General features: G+C 40.5%; 1 protein-coding gene across 5 annotated transcripts in view; it reads right to left on the bottom strand.

Annotated features, from left to right (window-relative positions):
• NCOA7 (nuclear receptor coactivator 7) overlaps positions 1-23,156 on the bottom strand; it is a 218,999-nt gene continuing 195,843 nt past the window's right edge. For 4 of the 5 annotated variants that reach the window (XM_068231466.1, XM_068231468.1, XM_068231467.1 and 1 more), the window contains 5 exons: positions 18,158-18,295; positions 12,612-12,764; positions 8,766-8,861; positions 4,151-4,224; positions 1-1,307 (listed from right to left, as the gene is read on the bottom strand). In XM_068231466.1, the coding sequence (XP_068087567.1) occupies positions 1,172-1,307; positions 4,151-4,224; positions 8,766-8,861; positions 12,612-12,764; positions 18,158-18,295 (597 nt within the window). In that variant the 3' untranslated portion in view covers positions 1-1,171. Of the gene's footprint in view, positions 1,308-4,150; positions 4,225-8,765; positions 8,862-12,611; positions 12,765-18,157; positions 18,296-20,188; positions 20,310-23,156 lie in introns of those variants that run through there. The other variant, XM_068231471.1, reaches the window with a different exon arrangement.

The raw sequence follows: 23,156 nt of genomic DNA, 5'->3' as shown, positions 1-23,156 counted from the left end.
TTGAAGACATTCACTTTATTAAAAGAATCCTCAGATCAAATCAGATATGGTCACATTACTCTGTTAAAACAGATTTACTCAACAGCACAAGCCATTCTTACTAAAAACTTTGCCCTTTAACAAGTAAACAAACCAAAAAAAATACACCTCTTAGGAAACAAAAATGCAAAGCAAAAAAAGGGAAAAACAAAAAGTTACAAAAATAAAATCAAGCAGCTTTTAGAAACGACCTGCGTTCCTCAGTACAATACTCTTTCCTGAACAAGTCACTTGCCTAATTTTACATCTCAAAACACTTGTCAACATTTTCTTGGCTGATATAAAGTAACATTTATCTTTCAGGATTGTAGTACAATTGGCCCCTGACCCTGGCTTTGCCACACAGTGTAGCCAGCTTATAAAAAAATGCGAGAAAGCAAAAATTTTAGAATGACGTTATCCATTTGGGTGTTCGTAGCAACCACATCACTTCATTTCTTTTTAGTTCTAACAAAACATCAGGACCAGCGTTCAGCCATAGAGACCATCGATGCATGATCTGGTTCCCCCCCTGTAGATAACAGGTCTTGCTGTGACACTTTCTGCTTAGAGATAAAAATCACAACAATTCATATGTAGTGTACAGATTTGTGCACATGTACAAGTAAATCAATCTTTAAAAAAGGCTATGAAGGCAGAGTTAGAAATTCCAGGCCAGCAATATAGTTCAATAAATTAAATGGCATGTATAAAAACCAATAGCAAGGGGATCTCTTAAAACATTAAAATATTTTTCTAAGTCAGCACATACTCATATTCACAGAATGTATTGATGTTTTATACTGTGCATCTCTATACTAGATTTCCTAGGCATCGTGTGATGTGAAAGACATTTGACCCAGCTCTATATACATAAAGGCTCAGACCTCACGTAATAACATTGAGCAAAGCTTTTTAACCAAGCGCTTGATTCTGGAAGTCCTGTACAAGCTGTTCCGTGCCTTCCCCTCAATTTGTTCATGGCGATATTGCATTCTGGGAAAAAAAACAACGGACTCTTCAGTGCAAACATGGATGTTAAAATAAAATTGTAAGTTCAATAAGAAAAGTTTTTTTTGATGTATATATTTCTATGCTGGAATCTCTTCCATTTGACCTATTTGATGTGCATCCCTCTTCCAGAATACATCCTTTATGCAAATGTCCACACTTCAATGTCCCGAACAATAAAATCTTCTTTCTTGGATAAAATCTCATTGTTAAACGTGCTGCAAGGATTACTTAGTCCATGATATAAATCTGCATCGAGCCATAAGCCAAAACGGCCCCTGCAAAGAAGTACAAGAAAAAAAAATAAGTCTAAACAGATGTTGGAAAAGTAAAGGAAAAAGAAGAAAAACAAAACCCATAAACAAATATGAAAAAGCAATATAAGTAGACTAAGACAGAAAGGCAGGGGTTAAACTCATGGTACTTTCCTTCTTGAAAGGAAGAGGAATGTGTATCATCTAGCGAAAGTCTCTAAGCGGTTTGCTATGCTTTGCTATATTTATGTATGGGGATATATGATGTAATAAAACATTTTTGCAAAAATAAACAATGAAAAACAAACCAATATCAACACACTACATTATCTTTCTAAGAAGCAGTATCAGCTACTCCACCAGAAGCCCTAGCTTGTATAAAATCTAATAAAATGTATCTTCACTTTCAAATTGCAATAAATTCCAGAATTAGCGACATCACTACACAATGATTATGCATTTATAAAATATTCATATAGAAGTATTAGCTTAACATGAATTTAAACAAAAAAAAAAAATGTGCTGCCAAATGTTATCTGGGAGGAGTGAGTGGCGGGGAGGGGAAGGACTGTGCTACAATATAAGTCAATGCCTGACTCCACCACCTACCCTAATCACCCACACCTCAGCATTATGAGGGAGCAACTCCTTTCAAAAAAGGTAGTCCATTACAAAAAAAGTAGTTACTCATAGGTGTATCAAAATACAAACAGCTTTATTAGGAAACTATACCCATACACAGACCAACAAAATTAAAACCCAATTAAAAATGGCCATATAGAGCGCAAGAACTTCCGCATTGTCCCCACACAGATCCACAATCATACACCCCTTCTGGTACCAACTGTTTCCTGATGTTCAGAGAAGGGAAGAGAGGGTTGTGTTGCAATTAAGGACAGATCGGATGTATTGATCTTTAATTGGTTTTAATTTGGTTGGTCTGTGTATAGGTATAGTTTCCTAATAAAGCGGTTTGTATTTTCATACACCTATGAGCAAGTGTACTTTTTTTCAACTATTTTTGTAGGGGAATGACTGTACCACACCCCATATTGCACCGCAAGAGGAAAAAATTCCAGCATTTCATATATATGGTGACATTAATGCTGACTGACAAGAGTTCTGTCTAATACTTTGTCATTATAAACATTCTGATTAATACGGTCTTGTAATTGGAGATTCAAGTGTGGCCTAGGCATGAATGAGGGGGGAAAATTCCAATGCTTTGCAGATGCCAACATCATGTATAGCACACATGCAATGTATACTGTACATATCTCTCTCACACACACACACACACACACACACACACACTTTTAGAGGACTAAAACCAGGGGAGGAGTATATACTAAACCTGGGGCATCCATGGTGCAGGGGCACACTGCCCTTTCACATAGGACCCTCCCTGACGCTCATCCTTTTAGGAAGGAGTAGTGTCACTACCAATGTTAAAGCAGCAGGTTGCTGATGGAAACTTCTCTAATTTTTAATAAATAACTCATTGCTTTTAGTTTGGAAAGCATGCTTTAACCACTTCTGTACCAGCAGTCTCTGGCTCCTTAAGGACCAGAGACTGCTGGTACAGTAAAACACCGCCTCCTGACGAATTGATGCTTATACCCACCGCTCACGACGGTGTCCCATCGCCATAGGCTCCTCTCTCTACCGTCTCTATGAAGGCAGAGCGCTGTCAGCCGGTCAGGAGCCGCTTTCATTGGCTCCTGACACCGTCTATCAATGTGAGCCAATGTTACTGGCTATCCGTGATCACGCAGTCAGGAGCCAATGAAAGCAGCTCCTGACCTGCTCACAAAGCACTGACGTCTTATAGAGCAACTGCGGCGTGGAAAGAGCGGCGAGATCGTTGTAACAGCGGGGAAGTGGGATACCGAAGCAGCAGAATCTACCTCCAGTCAGAGTCGCAGCTGCTGGACATAGATTCGTAATGCTTTAATGCTTCGGTCCGGAAGCAGTTAACATACAATTTTCCTTTGAGGATTGCTTGTTTTTTGAAAAAAAAAAAAAAAAAAAAAAAAAGTGTTTTCTATAGGAGAAGTGATCTGGTTCATTGATTTGCCAAGCAGAAGTATTCTGTCTCAGGCAAGTTATAGTGCTGAGTCTTCCCATAGATCCAGTAAACCCAGCTTAGCAGAGGTAGAATTAAAAATGTCATACTCGCTGAATAAATTGCAACCTACAGTCTTGTGCAGTACGGTGATATTACCATGGAATACATATTATTTACAGGCCAAACTGCGCCCCGGCCGTGAAACCTGATATTGCATCCAACTCTTAGGCATGTTCACATTTAAAATCACCAGTGCTTTTTCCTGCGCTTTGAGCTCTACGTGCTTTTGCTGAGCGATTGAGATTTTCACTTCCTGACTTCAGTCAGGAAGTGAAATCTTTGACCCGGAAAAGAATAAATACAATGTATTTATTCTTAAAAGCACTCAGGAAATCGCTACACAAAAGCACTTTTTTCAAGCGTTTTACGATTTTCCTATACCTTCCATTATAGCGCTCAGAAAATGGTACAGCCGTACAGGTAGCGAGTTTGCGATTTCAATGCTTACATGAGAACAAACTCTCATAGGGAATCATTACACAAGCACTTTTGGGGAGATTTCTAAAATCGGCAGCACTTAAAAAAAAAAAAAACCGCAAACGCTCATAGTGTGAAGAAGCCCTTAAGCATGTTGATGAGAGAGCGAAACATAGGGGGGACATTTTTCACACATGCATCAAACAATTTCTCTTGCTAATATTAATGTTAAAGGAAAACCATGATCACGGGCAAGTTGCATGATCTTGGCAAGAAAGTACTGTACTTTAAACTGTCAACATGTGCACAGGTGAATACTAACCCTCCACCTCCAAGTTCCAAAGATGCAATGTCACCATTGATAAAATAAGAATTCTCTCCACTCCACTTGAATACCTATAAGGACAAGATGCATATAAATAATGCATATTTGGCTTAGAAGGAAAAATATACACAGCACATAATGGGGTTGATTCACTATAACAAATTGTGTGCCTTACCAGAGTTAACATGCCTTATCATAGTAGCATAGCTGCACTTGTCCTGCCCTGAGCCCCTGCGGGTCCAATCACTTTAAAGGACATTATCCCAACACTTTGATTGGCCCAATAGGCTGCCTGTCACTTGACAGGAAACTTGACAGGCAGCCTCTTGGGCCAATCAAAGTGTTGGGATAATGTCCTTTAAAGTAATTAAACCCGCAGGGGCTCAAGGCAGGACTAGTGGAGCTTTCATCATTGCCAATTAGCAGGCATAAGTTCATAGAGCTGGCTATGCTACTCTGATAAGGCACGCTGTTTGTTATAGTTAATCAACCCCAATGACTCACAATGGTTTGGGTAGAAAATGGTGGATTGTTTGCAGGAGAGTGTGTATCAGCTACCACAGGTTTGTTATCACATGTTAAAGGACAACTGAAGCAAGAGGTATATGGAGGCCGCCATATGCATTTACTTTTAAGCAATACCATCTTGCTGATCCTCTGCCTCTAATACTTTTACCCATAGACCCTGAACAAGCATACAGATCAGAGGTCTCTCTTAGCTGCATGCTTGTTTGTGGTGTGATTCAGACACTACTGCAGCCAAATAGATCATTACGTTACCAGGCAACTAGTGATGTTTGAGGAAGTATATATGGTAGCCTCCACATTCTTCTCACTTCAGTTGTCCTTTAAAGTGGACCTGAACTCTAGCAAAAGTCAGAAGGAAAACAGAGAAATGCACCCTGTATTTAGTTAGAGAGTTTAGCCTGTCTAAATCCCCCAATCTGTGACTAATCACTACTGTAATTTGATCTCTCAGCTGTGTCAGCTGGCTGCCTCGGCAGGGCAGCTAATTTGTAAACAGGATGTTAACCCTATGTCTGCTTCCATGAAAGCAGGAAGTATCAGCTGTAACAAAAATGTTTTTCTTTCAAGGTTATTATGCTGTTGCTTATCCTGTCTTCCCAAGCTTGTGCTCAGGCCTTCAGAAGGTATGGGGTTAATCAATAGAGAATTGTGAAGTGCTGTCAAGAAGCTAAGAGACTCAACAATCATGGACCACATTTGTTTTTTAAATGGTGTTATTAGGTGGAAAAAACTGTGGCATCCTTCACATGGGTCACATCAGCAGAGGACACAAATGGAGACACTAAGCACATCATCTAAAGTAAGCGAGACAAAGTGGTACTCCAAGATCAGCCACTTTTGTAGCACTGTGAAGACCAGACATACATATATTTTGTATGCAGCATGAACTTGCCAATTAAAACTGACACAAAGTATCGTTATGATTAGTCCAATTTCAAATTGCATACAATTTACATTAAATTTGATGGCAAGAAGACATCATTTACATCTCATTGACATTTTGTGGTAAAGATGGGGTAACAGTGAATAGGCAGGCAGGTGTGACATTTTTCCCCATCTCCGCCATGTTAGTGCCTTAAGGCCTCTTTCACAGTGGGACGTTATTATTAAGTCGCACATTATATTAAATTATAACGCAGACTAACGTACAGCAATACAAAGTCTGTGCGACATTCACAGTGCACACGTTGTGTTGTGTGTAACGTGTAGCAATATTTAGTGAGTGCTGCATGCTGTGCGTTTAGAAATAAATTTGCTACGTTATGTGTGGTGCACATGCTCAGTAATATTTTTTTTAGTTTTTTTAAATGTAACGTATGCGCAGTTTTCATTCCATCAGTATGCGACGAAAACGTAGTGTTGCCAACCTGAGAAATACATTTTTACTGACAAAGCACCAAAAATTTACTGATAGAACACTTTTTTTTACTGACATCTAATATTACTGAAATTAAATGAAAGATATCAAACATGCGCCCTTACGTGCAATACACCGGCAACCACGTGGGGCGTGAATGAGGAAGAAGTGTGCAATGGCGGACTGCATTCATGCACGGCATCTGGGGGGAGGGGGGGGGGGGGACACTTTGATACATTTACATTTGGGGGATGCGACCGGGGGTTTCCGTCACGTTTGTTCTCGATTATTGCAGTCCTTGACGCTGCACACCCGGGGTTGAGCATGCCGACCTGAGATTTTCCAGCATGTCCAATTGATACATGCGATCGATACATGCAACCAATTTCGGCCCAAAATTGGTTTGATTGTTAATAAGGCATGTTCTTGGTGGCACCGATTTTTATAATAATTGTCTTATCTGATGGCCGCTCGCCCGCCAAGTCTACAGATGTATGGCCACCTTTAGCTAAAGCAGTGTACATTCCACAGTGAACTGATAATGTCCTTAACTTGTAATATTCACACTGTCTGTCCTTGTATTGTTTTTGGTTTGTGTTTGTTAAGCAACTGCCAAGACAAATTCCTTGTAGGTGCAAACTTACTTGGCGAAAATAAATTGATTCTGATTCTGATACGCAGTAAGCCCTGTGATCTTCTGGGAAAGGGAGGTTTTTTTTACTGACACCACAAAGTTTTTCATGGACTTTACTGACAGCCCACATTTGTTGACTTTTTTACTGACTGTCAGTAAATTTACTGACGGTTGGCAACACTGCGAAAACGGCGCACCAAGAGAAACATAACGCAGTGTAAAACAACATCCAATTTCATAACCTACATGCGCTGTGTTAGGGGCACGTTGTGCGAGTTTAACGTCTCATCAAACGCAATGTCCCACTATAAAAGAGGCCCAACTTCTGACTGGGCAGAAGTTCAATTCCACTGATGAACTGAAGTGATGCGATTCAATAAGTAATAAAATCCACACAATCCTCATTGCAAATGCGTACAACCTAGTTTGGATTTTTATAATAGCTTCAGCATCTTACATTTCACCACAGTATACTGTGAAAAGCACAAAATTCTTAAATATGTATTAAAGCTCAGAGAGAAGAAAAAAAAAAAATTTTACAGAACGTACTAATACTAATAAATAGTTGTGTATATTAATATTCCTTAGAGTTGTGGTTTCATTTTCAAAAAAGTAATTTCCAAAGAGACCACTAGATGTCATCAGAGCTACATTACCATTCTGAACAGTGGCAGAGACCTAAAGTAGATTTGGAAAAGTTACCATTCAGAATAGTCCAGTAGCAGTAGCATAGTCCAGCCTGGAGCATGCAAGCAGGAATAACATTTACATGCATTTTAAAGAACTAGGTTGGTTTGTTGTTTTAAGGAAACTTGCCCTTGGAGAACAGAGGCTGCCCTCCTATGGTTCAATGTCCTCAAGTACAGAATAGGAGTGCACAATTTTTTTGCTCAGAGCAGAAACCCCTTTCTCTGCTCATGACATGTACCACATGTCACAGCAATGGGGACGGAGGGCGAAATGGCAAGGGAGATCTCAATAAATGGACAGACATGCAATATCAATTTGCCTAGTGCTACTCAGTGCTGCAGAGGCAGCTGCAAAGGTCAGGGGTGCATCTAGTCCAACTCAGGGCCGGATTTATGTAAAGGCCACCAAGGCCTGGGACTTGGGCGGCTGCAGCCCAAGGGGCACCTGGACATGAAATTGGGGGTTGCTACAAAGAGGAGGCTGAAAATGGGAAATAACACATGAAAATGGAAGCTGATGCCCAAGGAAGCTGTAACTATGAGAGGGGCAGCAGTACAGTGATGATGCATGTGGAAGTGGGGGCTGTATATGGAATGGGAGAGACACTGCTGCACGAAGAAGGGGAATCCAAATATACTTTGCCTAGGGCGAAAAAAGTATAAATCCGGCCTTGGTCCAACTACCAACTAAAATGATTTTCAGGTGAAAAAAGTATGTTTGTGGCTTGAAGGGGTACTACGGAGAACAATTTTATATGCAATGGATTAAAGTTCTCTATGTGGCCAATTGCATAGAAAGTAATTTTATTCAATTTTATGAATGAGAAAAAAAAAAAGATCTAGTGTTTTTACTACATCAGCTCAAGTTCTGAGGGAGACATCTGTCCAAGTTCAACCAAAAACTATGGTACAACACTGTCCCGCATCCTTACATATCCCAGTTGCTCCTGAGGAAGGCAAAAAAAAAAACACCTTACACGATTTGGACCAGTTTTCAAAGGGGAAAATACCTAATTCACTTTTGCTTTCAATACTGCCAGGCATTTTTTGTAGACCAGTATGGTTCATGAAGCAAACTAGTTCCTTCTGAGATTATCCTTTTCTTCAAGCATATATGCCTTTTATTTTTTTTTTTGGGGGGGGGGGGGATCTCCTCCTTTGCCCATTAAACCCAAGCTGCTTAGTAAGCAGTTTGTATTATCAGTTCTGTAGTTCTGGAGCCCTGGCCAGCCACCATGGCATATGCAGAGTAACTGAGAAAGTATACCAGCTATCAATGTCAGGGTGCCATTTATACTCTGACCACTCAAGCCGGTCAATGGTCTCAAAGTTGTGCAATTCAGTATTTATGTAAAACAATTTTCAAGCAGCAATTCACTGACTAGAGAATCCATTCGGTATTACCTTAAAATCAGGGTTGAAGGTGAAAAGGAAGGTTTCCCCAGTGCCATAATAAAGATCACTGAGTCTGAACGGATGTGTTGCATATGCCCCAAACACCTGACAGGAACAAAACAATTAGTCTGGTTTCACATAAATGTTGGATAAACACTTTGCAATATTTTAGTGCACTTTAATTTGTGAGCGGATTACAACACTGGAATAAACGGAATAGCAACATTTAAGGCTAGGAACACACTAGGCAGAAACATTAGCATTTCTGCCACTAATGAAAGTCTATGGGTTGTGTGTAAACACACGTGAAATTTTACATTGTGCTTTTTTGAAAGTGCACGACTTGCTGCATGTTTTTCAAAAACGCATGTAAAATGCACATAGTGTGTCTCAATTGAGACGCAGAGGAATTCATTTTTACATGGGTTTCAATTTTATTTTTTTTAATTGTATTTTTAATAAATGGGATACTGTATTTTACGTCATTGATTAGATAAAACAGACATCAAAAAAAATTCATTGAAAAACAAAAACACCAGAAAAAAATGAAAATCCATGGTTTTCTACACTGCAAAGTGTACTCCCGGCCTCATGGTGGTTATCACAGAGCTGAATCTACCCATCACAAAAAAATGTAATGTTCTTTAATTGGGAATGTCCCCTCCCTTTTTCAACTTTCTATACCAATTCTACTAAAAATGGCAAGATAATATGCAGCACAGTCTTTAGCTAACCACATATTTCATTCTTTTCATGGGTATGTAATATGCCTATTCAGATATTTAATTTCAAAAACAACTGAAAGAAAAAAAAAAAAAAATTTGTAGATATAATTCAAATCCCCAACTAGTTTTTTTTTTTTTTTTTTATGGCCGCTTTTAAATTTTCTTTTCCCCTGGACTTTCCATAGTATAGAATACTAGTGTTGCAAATTAAAAGTACCACCAAAAGCAATAGAAATCCCCATTCAATAGACATAAAAGCAGCATCCTACTGCTAGAGACTAACACTGATGAGGGCCCATTTCCACTATCGCAAATGCGCATGCGTTTTTCGCATGCAAATTCGCATAGCAATACAAGTGAATGGGACAATTTCCACTTGTCAGGATTCCTTTGCGTTTTTCTGTGCAGAAAAAATTCGCATGGCAGAGCCATCAGAATTCGCATACCGCTATGCGAATTGCATACAATGTATTTAATAGGATATTCGCATGAGGTTTGGATATGCAAATTTTCATGCGAATTTGCATAGAAACAATGGAAAAGCACACCAGCACTGCCATGGTTAAATTCGCATACATCATCATCCATGCGAATTCGCATGAAAATTTGCATAGACCCGCATGCGAAATTCGAATTTTTACCGCGGCGATTCGCACCGCACAAGTGGAAATGCAGCCTAAGGCACAGGGAAAATTAAATACCACCAGTATGTACCGCAAACGGTACATTTGCAGTTCAATTAAATGAAAAAGTGCGGGCAACGAAGGATGATCATAAGAACACACTTGTTTGTGCTCGGGGGAAAAAAAAAAAAAAAAAAATCACAGGTTTTCTGACAAGCTTTTTTGTGTTTTTTAAATTGTGTTTTGCATGCATTTTTTTTAAAGGGGGAAAAAATACACTATCAATTTTGTAAAAAAACAAAAAAGACAAACACGGAATGCATGCATGCTTTGTTTCCCCATAAAAAAAGCATTGTATGGGATTTGCATATAGCATGTGGAAAGAAGCTATAGGTTGTGTGATTTTAAAAATGTTACACTGCAAATTGCAGAGTGGTGATGTGCAATGGGGACCATAGGCTTTTATTAGCAACAAGTGTGCTCCCAGCCTTTCTGGCACAGAGCAAGCGCTCTGGATCTCAAACTGCCACAGGCCCTTGTTTTCCAACACAGCACCAAGCCTAGCTGTGAGTCTTCCTTATCTTTCCAGCAACGGTTTTTCTCCAAAGTAAAATAGACCACAGTTACTCAAGTCTTTCAATGCACAATTCAGGTCAACAACCAGTTTTTCTACTTTACAATTCACAGACGTGCATCAACAGAGCCACATCAGATTGAGAACTATTCCTATTCTGTACATTCCAAAGTATGATGCAACTCAGCCCATTTATATAGATTTGTATGGTTTTTCTTCAAAAAAAAAATAAAAAAAAAAATAGGAAGATTCTGTGGATACTGTATGGGAGTACATATTGCAGTGCTGCAGCATCAAGTGGGCGCTGGGTGGTGTTGATAAAAAGTAAAACATCAGCAATGTAAAATTACATTTTCCTATGCACTACCCAGTACCTATCCTAACCTTAACGCTTCTGTCTATGTGCCCAATTCCCCCTCCCCCCAACCCTCACCATGTAGGTGTCTAACCTTACACCCCCCACCCAACCTTAACCATGGGTGACAGTTTATGACAGTCTACAACTATGAAATACTATGTAGTAGCCTACTGGCTACTAACAGATTACCCAAACTCAGAACAGGAGACGATTGAAAGTCTGCAGTTCGTGACAATATCCTGATCCAACTGCATGGGTTTTTGGTTTTTTTTTTTCATTGAACTGGATTACTGCATGACATGGATGGATAACATATAGTGTGTGTGTGTTAGTGTGTGTGTGTGTGTGTGTTAGTGTTTGTGTGTTAGTGTTTGTGTGTGCGTGTTAGTGTTTGTGTATGTTTGTGTGTGTGTGTGTGTGTGTGTGTGTGTGTGTGTGTGTGTGTGTGTGTGTGTGTGTATGTGTATGTGTATGTGTATGTGTGTATGTTGCAACCAAGGAGATCAGCAGGAAGGGAATTCAATATGGCAGATTCCATATCTCTCTCAATTCAGGGGTATTTTAATCAGTGGGCTAGTTCCGACCCCTCCACCCCCAACCTTACAAATATGTACATTGTCTTACAAATGTATCACCACCCAAACCAATAGCCCCACAACACAGTTTTGTTTAACTTTGTCACCATGCCAAATTAGAACTCCCAACTAATTCTTAAGGCTTGTACACACAGACCAACCAACTGCCTGACTATCATCTGACTCTGTTGGACGATAATCAGGCATGTGTACGTGCATAAACAACTAGACAAGCGACTGATAACAGGCGGTTAGCCTGATTGAACAGTCAGATCTACTGTTGGGCTGATATTGTACAGTTGGCCGTGTGTACAAGTTGTTTGTTTTGCTTATGCTGGTGTATGTGCATGGTGCGCATGGATACATTATGTTGGCTCCCTTTTGCGATTGGTATGATGCGCTATCTGTTCCAGGAGAGGACGTCAGGAGGTGTGCTCCTAATCCATTGATAGGTTTGATGCAAATAATGTGTGCATGTCTGCACTATGCATGTTACAGGGCCAGAGGAATGACACCTACGATTACCAGGGTACTTCTACACAGTGTAGGTGACAATGCAAGAGAATGCATTCTTTTTAAAGGGAACCTAAACTGAGAAGGATATGGATTTTTCCTTTTAAAATAATTCCAATTGCCCAACTCCCCTGCTGATCCTGTGTCAAGAATACTTTTAGCCACAGCACCTCAACAAGCATGCAGATCAGGTGCTCAGACTGAAGTCAGGCTGGATTAGCTGCATGCTTGTTTCAGGAGATCAGCAGGACTACCATGCAAAATGGTATTGTTTAAAAGGAAACATCCATATCCCTCTCAGTTAAATTCCCTTAAAACTAAGACCCCGGCTTTTAACTTAGCTATAGGAATAACAGTGGTGCCTGGATGAGTGAATCTGTGATGCATTCGTTTGAACATTTGCATGTGAGTGTGCAAAGGGTTAATTGTTATTTTGAGATTCCTTGCCCAGGGAAAAATACATCTTCTATACAGATTTACAGCCTACCTGGTTATCCATATCTTTAACCACCAGAAGCACTGGGCTGTCTATAGAAGCCAAGTTCCTGTACAAGGTCTTCAGGCTGGTTCCATGCAGCTGTGTGCTGTACATCAGATGCCAAGGATATCCCTGAACCCTGGCAGGAAGACGTTGGGCCAGCTGTGTGGAGATAATAAAGGAGACCACAATTTATAATGCCTCACTGCTGGTGACAAAAACGTTAATGCGGTCAGAGCAAAACAGGACTTTATATGCATTCCATAGTGGCCCTTGGAAAAACCAGAATCAAGCTTGGTTTGTAAATGTATGCATAATATTGCATTCTGTTTTGTGAGTAAATTATTATAGCTAAAGGATATCAGCCTCTCATAACCAGAAAACTGACAGTTACTAGTGTGGTCACATACTGGTTACAGTATATCTTTTTTTACCATATTTTATTGATTTTTTGCTTTTGAATCCTATGAAAATGTATACATCAATTTTTTTTTAGCAAACATTTATATTTTTAAATTTAGATTTTTGCATTAGAAAACCTTTTGTATCAAAGCATGGATATAGTATTTTTCAAAGTAGGTTTCCTGATTATGATTAGAGACGGATATCCTTTGGTTACAATTAGTGATGAGCGAAAATGACAATATTCTTTTTGCATTAATTTTAGCGAAAATGTTAAATTCTATTTTCGAAAATGCCATCAAAATTTTTGTTTTCTTTTTACATGGTAAAAATACCGATTTTTGCAGTAAAAATTGTCACGGTTAAAAAAAAATAAATCTTGTTTTTATGCGTTGTTGCGCTTTTTATGCTTTTTTGTGGTAATAATTTTTAAAAGTACAAACCTATTTTTCTCAAAAAAAAAAAAAATGTGAAATCGAAAATACCATATTCAATGTGAAAATGACTGTCGCAATTTCGCAAGCAACACTGGTTATAATGAAGATTTCAAGAGGTGTAATGGAACACCATTCAGGATATTTTTGATATTCCCAATTGTGTAATTCTTGTGAGTAAATTATATGCGTGTAACAGGTTTATAAAATCACTTTATAGCTGAGCCACATTGCTGAGAGCTTTGATTAAAGCACACTATTGACTTGCATTAGAATAGTGGTGATCGATTTTTGCTGTGGTTCTAATGCAAGTCAATGGGAGTGTTTTTTTTTTAAAACACTAAGAGCAGACGGATCAAAAAGCCCTCAGCAGTGTGGCTCAGCCCTTATTACAGCTTATATCTCACCAACATTTCTGAACTAATTTGCCCCATTCTCTCTATAGTACAGGTAGTGCTCGGTTAACAAACAACATATGGACTGTAGGTTTGTGCTTAACCTGATCTTTTGCAGGAACTGATCTTTTGCAGGAACGGATGTGTGCAGCATCTTGCAAAGATCTTTATCTGATGGGGAGTTCAGCTCAATAGAATAGACTGTGCAGGTATGGCTCTCATACTACATGGAAGGGGGTAAAATTGGTCTGTGATTTTTCATTTTCAAAAGACTTATCTGATGTGTGTACCCACCTTTAGTATTGGCTCAAAATTTTTCAAAAATGCTGCAGGAGCCACAATTTTAATTAGGGGAAATGGTATATGGTCCTGTTGAATCACATCCATTGACTCATTAGCCCATCTCTTTTGAAATCACAAGCAATTCCAACACGCAGCTGAAGTGGCTCCTGTGGGTCTCAATTCAAAGTGTACGTTCACACATCCAATTTTAATTGGCTAATTTTACAACATCCTTATAGGCAGGCACAGCACATGAACCTACTACTGCATTCAAGCAAAGTAATTTGCTCCATGTGGTACTCCTGTCAGTTGTAGATATGGTCAATGGTATGCTAATAATTCTAGCTTGCATGCAAATGTAATGCAAACTGTATTCAGCTTGGAAATGAGCCAAACAAATGCCCTTCCTGTCAATTTTAACTGGCCCAATTCCAAGCAGCATACAATGTGCATTACATTTCCATACAAGCCAGAGTTCTAAGTATATCACTGACCATTTCTAGTCAGCATTATGGTGGGGAAGTCTGGAGGCCAATTGTCTGCACAGGACAATCACAGCATTTAGGTAACTTTTTTAATTTAAAAAATAATAACCAGATAGCTTATACACTCCCAGTGGTTCAGAGTCACCATAGGCTAAAATGTATAAGCCAAATGTTCACTATACACCAGTAGTTCTGGATGTAAGAGTCTGGCTTTCAATGACAGATTTGCATTTGAGTGATGCATCATGGGGGGAGACAAGAAAAACACAAACTAAAAACAAACACACCTGCATAGTTTAAATCGGATTTATTGTAAATACCTGTTTTAACCACTTCGCATCCAGACCTTGTTTTCAACTTATTGACCAGAGCAGTTTTGACAGTTTAGCTATGTCCCTATTTAATCAGAAATAACTTTATCCCTACTTGTGACACAGAAATGAAATACCGGTATATGTTGTTTTTTTCAAGACAAACTAGGCTTTCATTTTATGCCATTTTTTCCCTCAAACAATTTTGTTTTCTATGAATTTTAATGGGAAAACAAAGAAAAAAATAGAAAAAAACATGTATTTCTCAGTTTTACCAATTCCAGTTTAAAAATAAAAAGTGCTACTGTCGATAAAAAAAACACACATTTTGTTTGGCTATTCTTACTGCTTATCACAAAACTTTGATTATGTTCCGGTCACAATTTATGGTGAAGATATTTGATTCTGAAATAGTGCTACAAAGTGTGTTTTTCACTATGAAATGAGAAAATAAAGTACCTTTAATAGTAAAAATCAATCTTATTAGCTCAGGAAACTTCTATTCCCATTCACCAATTAGTCCTGCATCAGATAGTGCCAGAAATATGCACAGGAGCAAGCCCAATCCTGCACAGCACTGCTTCTGCTACAAGACGTATATCTACTGACCTGTGGCTTAGATGAAGTCCCAGAGGACGTATATCTACTGACCTGTGGACGAAGTGGTTAAGATAAAAATGTATTCTAAATATTAAACCCCCAACACCATTCCTCACCACCAGTCTTAAAGGGAACCTTAACTGAACGGGGGGGGGGGGGGTAAAGAGTTTCACTTACCTGGGGCTGTTACCAGCCCGCTGCAGCAGTCCTGTGCCCTCGGCGCCGCTCTGGAATCCTCTGGTCCCCCGCTGTCAGTTTCGTTTTTGACAACTCACCAGTCGCCGGCCGCCATGCGTATTATTGGACGCATTCACCAATGCAATTAGCGCTATTACGGACCGCAACGCGTACAAAAATACGCGTTGCCGCATTCCGCACGCGTAGATATGCGGCAACGCGTATTTTTGTACGCGTTGCGGTCCGCAATAGCGCTAATTGCATTGGTGAATGCGTCCAATAATACGCATGGCGGCCGGCGACTGGTGAGTCGTCAAAAACGAAACTAAGTGACAGCAGGGGACCAGAGGATTCCAGAGCACCGCCGAGGGCACAGGACTGCTGCAGGGGGCTGGTAATAGCCCCAGGTAAGTAAAACTCTTTACCCCCGTTCAGTTAAGGTTCCCTTTAAAGTGGTCTGAAACTCTGACATAACCTTCAATAAAACAATGCGTTTTCCTACTTTTTATTACTCATATTTGCTTTTGTGCATAAGTAATATTGTCTGTCTACAAAATTACCAAAGTGTAATTTTTCTTGCCCTGAGGCAGGGGTCACACTTGTCTTTCAGTTTCTACACTTTTCAGAAAACTGAAAGACAAATGTGACCTCTACCTTACAACAGCTAATGTAATTTATAGAGAAAACTGACAAATTGCGCAAGATGTCAGTTTTTTTTCTGCATGCGAAATCTGCATTAAAGTGTGACCTAGCTCATTGATTAACATGAGTTCTCAGTTGAAGTCAGTGTTTCTGTGCAGAAAACGCGTACGAAAGCTGTTAAGTGTGACCCCTGCCTGAGAGTTGGCATAGCATTTTATTCTTTCTATTATAACTGCTTTTTATTATATATTTAAAATCTTCTAATGAGCTATTCTGAACACTGTGTGTGCGTTTCTCAGAGAGTGTTTGTTTACAGTCCAGTGTTGATACATATGTGTTTAACAAGTAAAAAAAGATATGGTTATCTCCAGTTTGGATGGCAGGAGAAAGTTCTTTAGTCATTTCAGTGATATTCTGCTACAATTTTTTTCTGGGAGAGTAGCTTTCAAGCTGTGAGGAATCTTTTAGAACAAAGTAGAAATGCTGGCTTTCAGACCACTTTAAAGGGGAACTGAAGAGAGAGGTATATGGAGGCTGTCATGTTTATTTCCTTTTAGACAATGCCAGTTGCCTGGCAGCCCTGCTGATCCTCTGCCTCTAATACTATTAGCCATAGCCCCTAAACAAGCATGCAGCAGATCAGGTGTTTGTGTGGTTCAGACTTATAAGTCTGATCTGACAAGACGAGCTGCATGCTTGTTTCTGGTTTTAATCAGATACTACTGCAGAGAAATAGACCAGCAGGGCTGCCAGGCAACTGGTATTAATTAAAAGGAAATAAACATGACAGCCTCCATATACCTCTCTCTTCAGCTCCCCTTTAAGATGGTTTTAAAAACCATCACGAATTGTGATCAGTTGTGAGGAAGGCTAGACAACCTGCTGGAACATAAAGGGGAGCAGCACCTGAGATCATGCGGGGAGAGGCAGTCGGGATGAGGTTAGGGGCATTTCCTAACCTTCCCTTGCTCAGATTCTGGTTACTGTACTACAGAGTGGGTGTTCTGTGGCTAGACTTGTTACGGGTGAACGATCATGATGGCTGTGCTTGTTTTAGGACCCTTGTGAGATTGGTCTCAAGGCCATGAAGGACAGGCAAAGGAAGGGGTGTAAACATGGGGGGGGGGGGGGGGGGGAGGGGGGTGTTCAAAGTTTTGCTGAAGGAGGGCAATGAATTGTAGTTACTCCACTGAAACCCTACCCTACATTAATGTGCACTACAGTGACAGGATGTATGCATTTGATTTATTTTACACTATAAAAAGTCAAAGCCATGACTCCCCATCACTGATTTCAAGCAAAAAAGTGCTGAGTACATTTAATCTGGGACAGGAACTTGGGGTACACTCACTCATTTACACACTTTCTGCACTTTGTGAGCACATTGCTACTAAAGCATTATATTGCCATCTGCAATTGGTGTGCACATTTGTACTAAAGCAATACATTGCTAAGGGCTCGTTTCCACTAGTGCGGCGTGCGTCTCGTAGACGCACGCCGGCACTGAGCGGGTGGGCGGGATCGCAGGCGATTCCCATCAGCCGTGCCATGCACGGCTATGGGAATCGCAGCCTCCGCCGCGAATTCTGTGGGGGTTTCCGGCCGAATCGCTACTGCAAGCGATTCGGCCGGCGGCGCCGTTGTCCCCTATGGCAGAGTTTCCCCGCGCGATTTGCCTGCGGGGAAACTCTGCGGATTCGCGGCCGTTTCCGCGAGAGTGGAAACGGGCCCTAAATGTCTATGAGCCAATGCTGACCCATTTTAAATAGATGAAGGCAACTGTTGCACACACACACACACACACACACACACACAAATAATTAATACCTTCTCAATATGCATTTCGTCAAGCAAATGGCTTTTCTGCTTTAAATCAGGTAGGAACTCTTCAAGCGGCTCATCCTCTTCCTCATCTTCATAGCTGCATGTACTTTTTCTGCGTTTTGCCTCTTCTACAGTGATGATCTTTAAAACAAAAGTTATTGGGAGAATGTGAATCCAGGAAAAAAACAAATGAAGTGATCAGCATGCAGCTGTAGTCTTTACACAACGTTCTAAAGCAGTGAGGATTGCTGGTTGCATGCTGAAACATGTGGGCAGAACTGGAGCAAATACCCACAGAAAACATTCCTGCTTTCATTCCGCTGAAATCTGATCAGACAACTGCTCCACTTTTTGTGAAGTGTTATTGAGCAGTTGTGTTGATAAAGCAAGCTTTAACCTGAATACTCACCACCCGGAGGATCCAGTGACGTCCCCCTCACGACGATCGCTCAAGGATCCATCTTCTGGCCAGTGGGTATGCGTGACGCCACACGACGGGCAGGAACACGAAGTCGAGCGATTGCAGTAGTCGTCTGGGATCTTTACAATCCAATTCGCTGTGCTGTTTGCATGATTGCGTGCGTGTACCCACGTCGTGATATCATAGAAACGATCGCTCAAAGTATCGCCGATCGGGAAAATTGCTTCATGGGTACAGGCTTTCATGGGGTTTATATGAAAAAGGGCGCCTGTAAAAAAAAAAGGCACCTGGTATAGCCCATATAAAAACTTCGACTACAAAAATACTCCGGGATGTGTAAATTACTATTCCCCCTCCAGGCCGCCATGGATAGTGGGGGAATGAAATAATTCGGCTTCCAGCGCTTGTAGCCCATATAAAAACTTCGGCTACAAAAAAAAAAAAAAAAAAGAAGGCAATTATATGGGCTACAAAAAGGTGCACCCTACTGTAGCCGAAAACCTTGTAGCCGGAAAAATATGGGCTACAAAGGGGCGCCCTACTGTAGCCGAAAAAATATGGGCTACAAAGGGAAGCCCGCTTGTAGCCTATATCAAAACTCGGGCGCCCTTTTCTACACCTTGTAGCCCATATTTCCAGAAACAACATTGATGTCTATGGCGGCACCCTTTTCATACAGGCAGCTCAGGCACCCTTTTCAACCGATACCCTTTCATGGTTTATATACTCCTGCAAACAGAAAAGTATTTGCCAGTACATTAGTTTGGCTCTAAGCACAGCGATATCTACTGATTTCTGGGAGAAAACAAAACTGGTCAAGGTTCAAGAATTTGATAACCGGTACAGGCCAAGCAGAGCCAGAAGTCAAAATGATTTATAAAGCCAAAGTCAGTCTCTGTACAACCATAAAAATCTCCTTTCTCCTTTCTCTATTGAAGAGTTTATAGAACTCTCCTGCAGACACCCAGTGCTGAAACAACCCAAACGGGGTGACCATCAACACATGTGATTGGGACACTATGCGTTTCAGATAAAAACAGAAGCAATTCATTGAATACCATGAACAATAAAAATGTGCACAAATACTCACATCATGAGTCCTGTGCAACAGCAACCTAATATAAATCAAATTGCTGCACAAGTGATAAAATCACCACAAAGGTAACCCGCTCTTCAGTTCCATGCCATCATGAGGCAGACAGGATTTTTTGGGGTGTTCTTTAGTGTGGAATAGGATACCGTGGTTGCTGCAGTGTTTTTCTATACATACAGTATCTGGGAAGCGCTTGTACGTTTTCTTCGCAACAACGATTTAGAATCTACAGTACATATTATACTGTAAACAAATAATGCACTACATCGCAGGTACTAAAAATTGTTATTTCTATGAAATTGCTGTACAAAATATTAACATGAAGTGAAAACATCAACAAAATGTTTGTGCCTAATACAGTGAAGAAAGCCATCACTGTACCTCAAAAAAGAGACAGCAGTCAAAAGTCAAAACCATTTCCTCTGTTCTATTGTGCTAGGAGATTACTTCCATAAAAAAAAAAAAAAAAAAAAAAAAAAAAAAAAAGTACGTATAACAGAATTAAAAGCAGTTAATCTACCTGTACAAAGGGTTCCTCTACTCCTGCAGCAGTATACAGGATTCTAATATTAAGTGGTTTCCGAGTTCTCATTGTAGCTGTTAAGAGCATGTCAGGGACTAGTAACATGTGCTGCAATAAATACCTCTGCAGGCATGCAAATCTCTTATCAGAATTCGTTCAGCCAAAAGAAAAAAAAAAAAAAAAAAAAAAGGAACTTTCACTTCTCCTCCGCAAGGTTACTTTCCATTTCCTAGTAGAGAGGAGGAGTTATATGCATGAAACAACTTGTCTACATCTCTAGCAGTATAAAGCACACATCCAGACTAGAACCTGAAAAACTATAAGGGTCCGGTCGCACTGTGCAAAATAGCACCGCACAACTACAATGAAAGTATGCTTCTCTGCCTCTGAAAACGCATGCGTTACCCGGTTAACGGACAGCATGCTGTGCGTACTGCGTTTGAACCTTTCACACAATGTAAACACACCCCATAGGAATATAATTGCATCACAATGCACATTGTGTTGCATCACATTGGACAATATTGCAGAGTGTGAAAGGACCCTTAAAGGATACCCCAACTCAAATGTGACATAATGAGATAGACATGTGTATGTACAGTGCCTAGCACACAGATAACTATGCTGTGTTCCTTTTTTTTTCTTTCTCTGCCTGAAAGCGTTAAATATCAGGTATGTAAGTGGCTGACTCAGTCCTGACTCAGACAGGAAGTGACTACAGTGTGACCCTCACTGATAAGAAATTCCCCTCTTTTACCTCTTTCTTGCTCTCAGAAGCCATTTTCTGCTAGGAAAGTGTTTTATAGTTGGAATTTCTTATCAGTGAGGGTCACACTGTAGTCACTTCCTGTCTGAGTCAGGACTGAGTCAGCCACTTACATACCTGATATTTAACTCTTTCAGGCAGCGAAAGAAAAAAAAGGAACACAGCATAGTTATCTGTGTGCTAGGCACTGTACATACACGTGTCTATCTCATTATGTCACATTTCAGTTGAGGTATCCTTTAACAAGAAAGTCTGACTCCTTGTGTGAAGAATAGCTGAAGTTACACTAGGGAAGGATATTCAAGGTCCACCAGATAACCAGTGAATCTGCAGGTTCAGAGTATGTTAAGTAATACGACCATCCTCTGAGAAAAAGAAAATCAAAAGTAGTAAATGTTAAAGGAAACCGCTTAGATAAATAAAAAAAAATAAAATGTAAATCAATGTTTACAAGTGACAGCACTGCACCAGAGCATCAGTTATCACAATGTAACAGCAGCACATCCATTGCCGTGCACTTTGTACTGCTGCCTGCATTCTCAGTGCACCCACTGCTGTTACATTAATTAAGGAACAAAACAGCTAGCAGGCTCCTTACCCACTGTCACTGCTGGTCACCCATTTCTGCCATTGTCCTTGCTAGTAACCCCTTTTGTGTGTGAGAGTAGGGTTTGGTTTAGTCAGAGTAAAATATCAGTAAAGATCGGAATCCAGTATCACAACATCGCTAATTTTAGCACTATTCTACTACCACGTTTCCCTGAAAATAAGACACGGTCATGTTTTTTTTCCCTTTCAAAAGATGTGCTAGGTCTTATTTTCGGGGATGTCTTATGTATTGTTAGGGTAGCAAGATCCCAATTCCGCCACTTTACCTCCTGATGACCCCCCTCCTCCATAAAGACGCATCCCGGCTCTCCACTTCCTGACATACCAGTAATTCAAACCGCAGGACAGCGGTAACTGGTGATTCTCCTACCACTGCTTTATTTCCTGCTGGCCCCATTCTCCATTGCCCACCGTCATAATTCAAACCGCTGATCAGCGGTAAACTGCGGTTAAGGCAGCTAGTTACACTGTAACAGCGCTTCTGTGAACAGGACGTAAACATAGATGTCACTTCCTGTACAGCGGTTTGAATTATGATGGCGGGCAATTGAGAATGGAGCCAGCAGGAAATAAAGCAGCGGTGGGAGAATCACCAGCGGTTCTGCGGTTTCAATTACCAGTGGGTCAGCAGGCAGTGAAGAACGTGGATGCATCTTTCTGGAGGAGGATGGGGGTCAAGCAGGAGGTAAAGTGGCGGTGGGGGAAGAGGGGTGGGGGGCAGACGGACGGGACTTGCACAGCCAATAGGGCTTATTTTAGGGGTAGGTCTTATAATTTCGAGCATGCTTGAAATATGGGATAGGTCTTATTTTGAGGGGATGTCCTGTTTTCGGGAAAACACGGTAGTGGCAAGCTCCTGCGCCCTTTTTTCCCCCAGACACCTTTTTTTCATGTATGCCTTCCTGCTGCTACAATCTACCTGCTGGTTACTACAATCTGCTGATCAGTACCAGCTGGCTACTATGATCTGCCCATCACTACCTACCTACTGCTACAGTCTGCCCATCACTACCTACTGCTACAATCTGTCAGTGACGTACCTGCTGGCCACTACAATTTGCCCATCAGTACCTGCCTGCCACTACAATCTGCCCATCAGTACCTGCCTGCCACTACAATCTGCCCATCACTACTATCTGCCCATTCATTACCTGCTGACTTGTAGTCACATGTCAGTTATAATGGAGAGTCCAGTCTGGACAATACTCCGAAGACCTTGATTGTGCAAAAAAAGCCAATTAGATTTAAATGTTCAATCAAAACTGGGTCAAGGTCTATTCTATGCCTATTAAGCCCTACTGCTCTAAATTAATTCAACAGGTAAAAAAGGGAATTGTGTGGATCATGCAGCACAAGGCATTTGAACAAGATGTACACAACATTACAGTTCCTGGCATAATCTGTAACTTAATAAATAAGCTACTCCCTTTTACAATGAAATTTTTTTTTGTCCCCACACACACACACAAGGAGTTTGTTTTGTTTGTTTAAATCAGTTTCCATACCCTAAAGTTAGGTTCACTGTGAGAGTTGCATTCCCGCTGTTACAGGGAACACAACTCTCACCGTTAACCTAGCCTTAGGGTATGG

This window comes from Hyperolius riggenbachi, chromosome 4 (genome assembly GCF_040937935.1).
Source record: "Hyperolius riggenbachi isolate aHypRig1 chromosome 4, aHypRig1.pri, whole genome shotgun sequence".
NCBI lineage: Eukaryota > Metazoa > Chordata > Amphibia > Anura > Hyperoliidae > Hyperolius > Hyperolius riggenbachi.
Note: the sequence above shows the minus strand (reverse complement) of the source record. Positions and strands in the feature narration are given on the sequence as shown.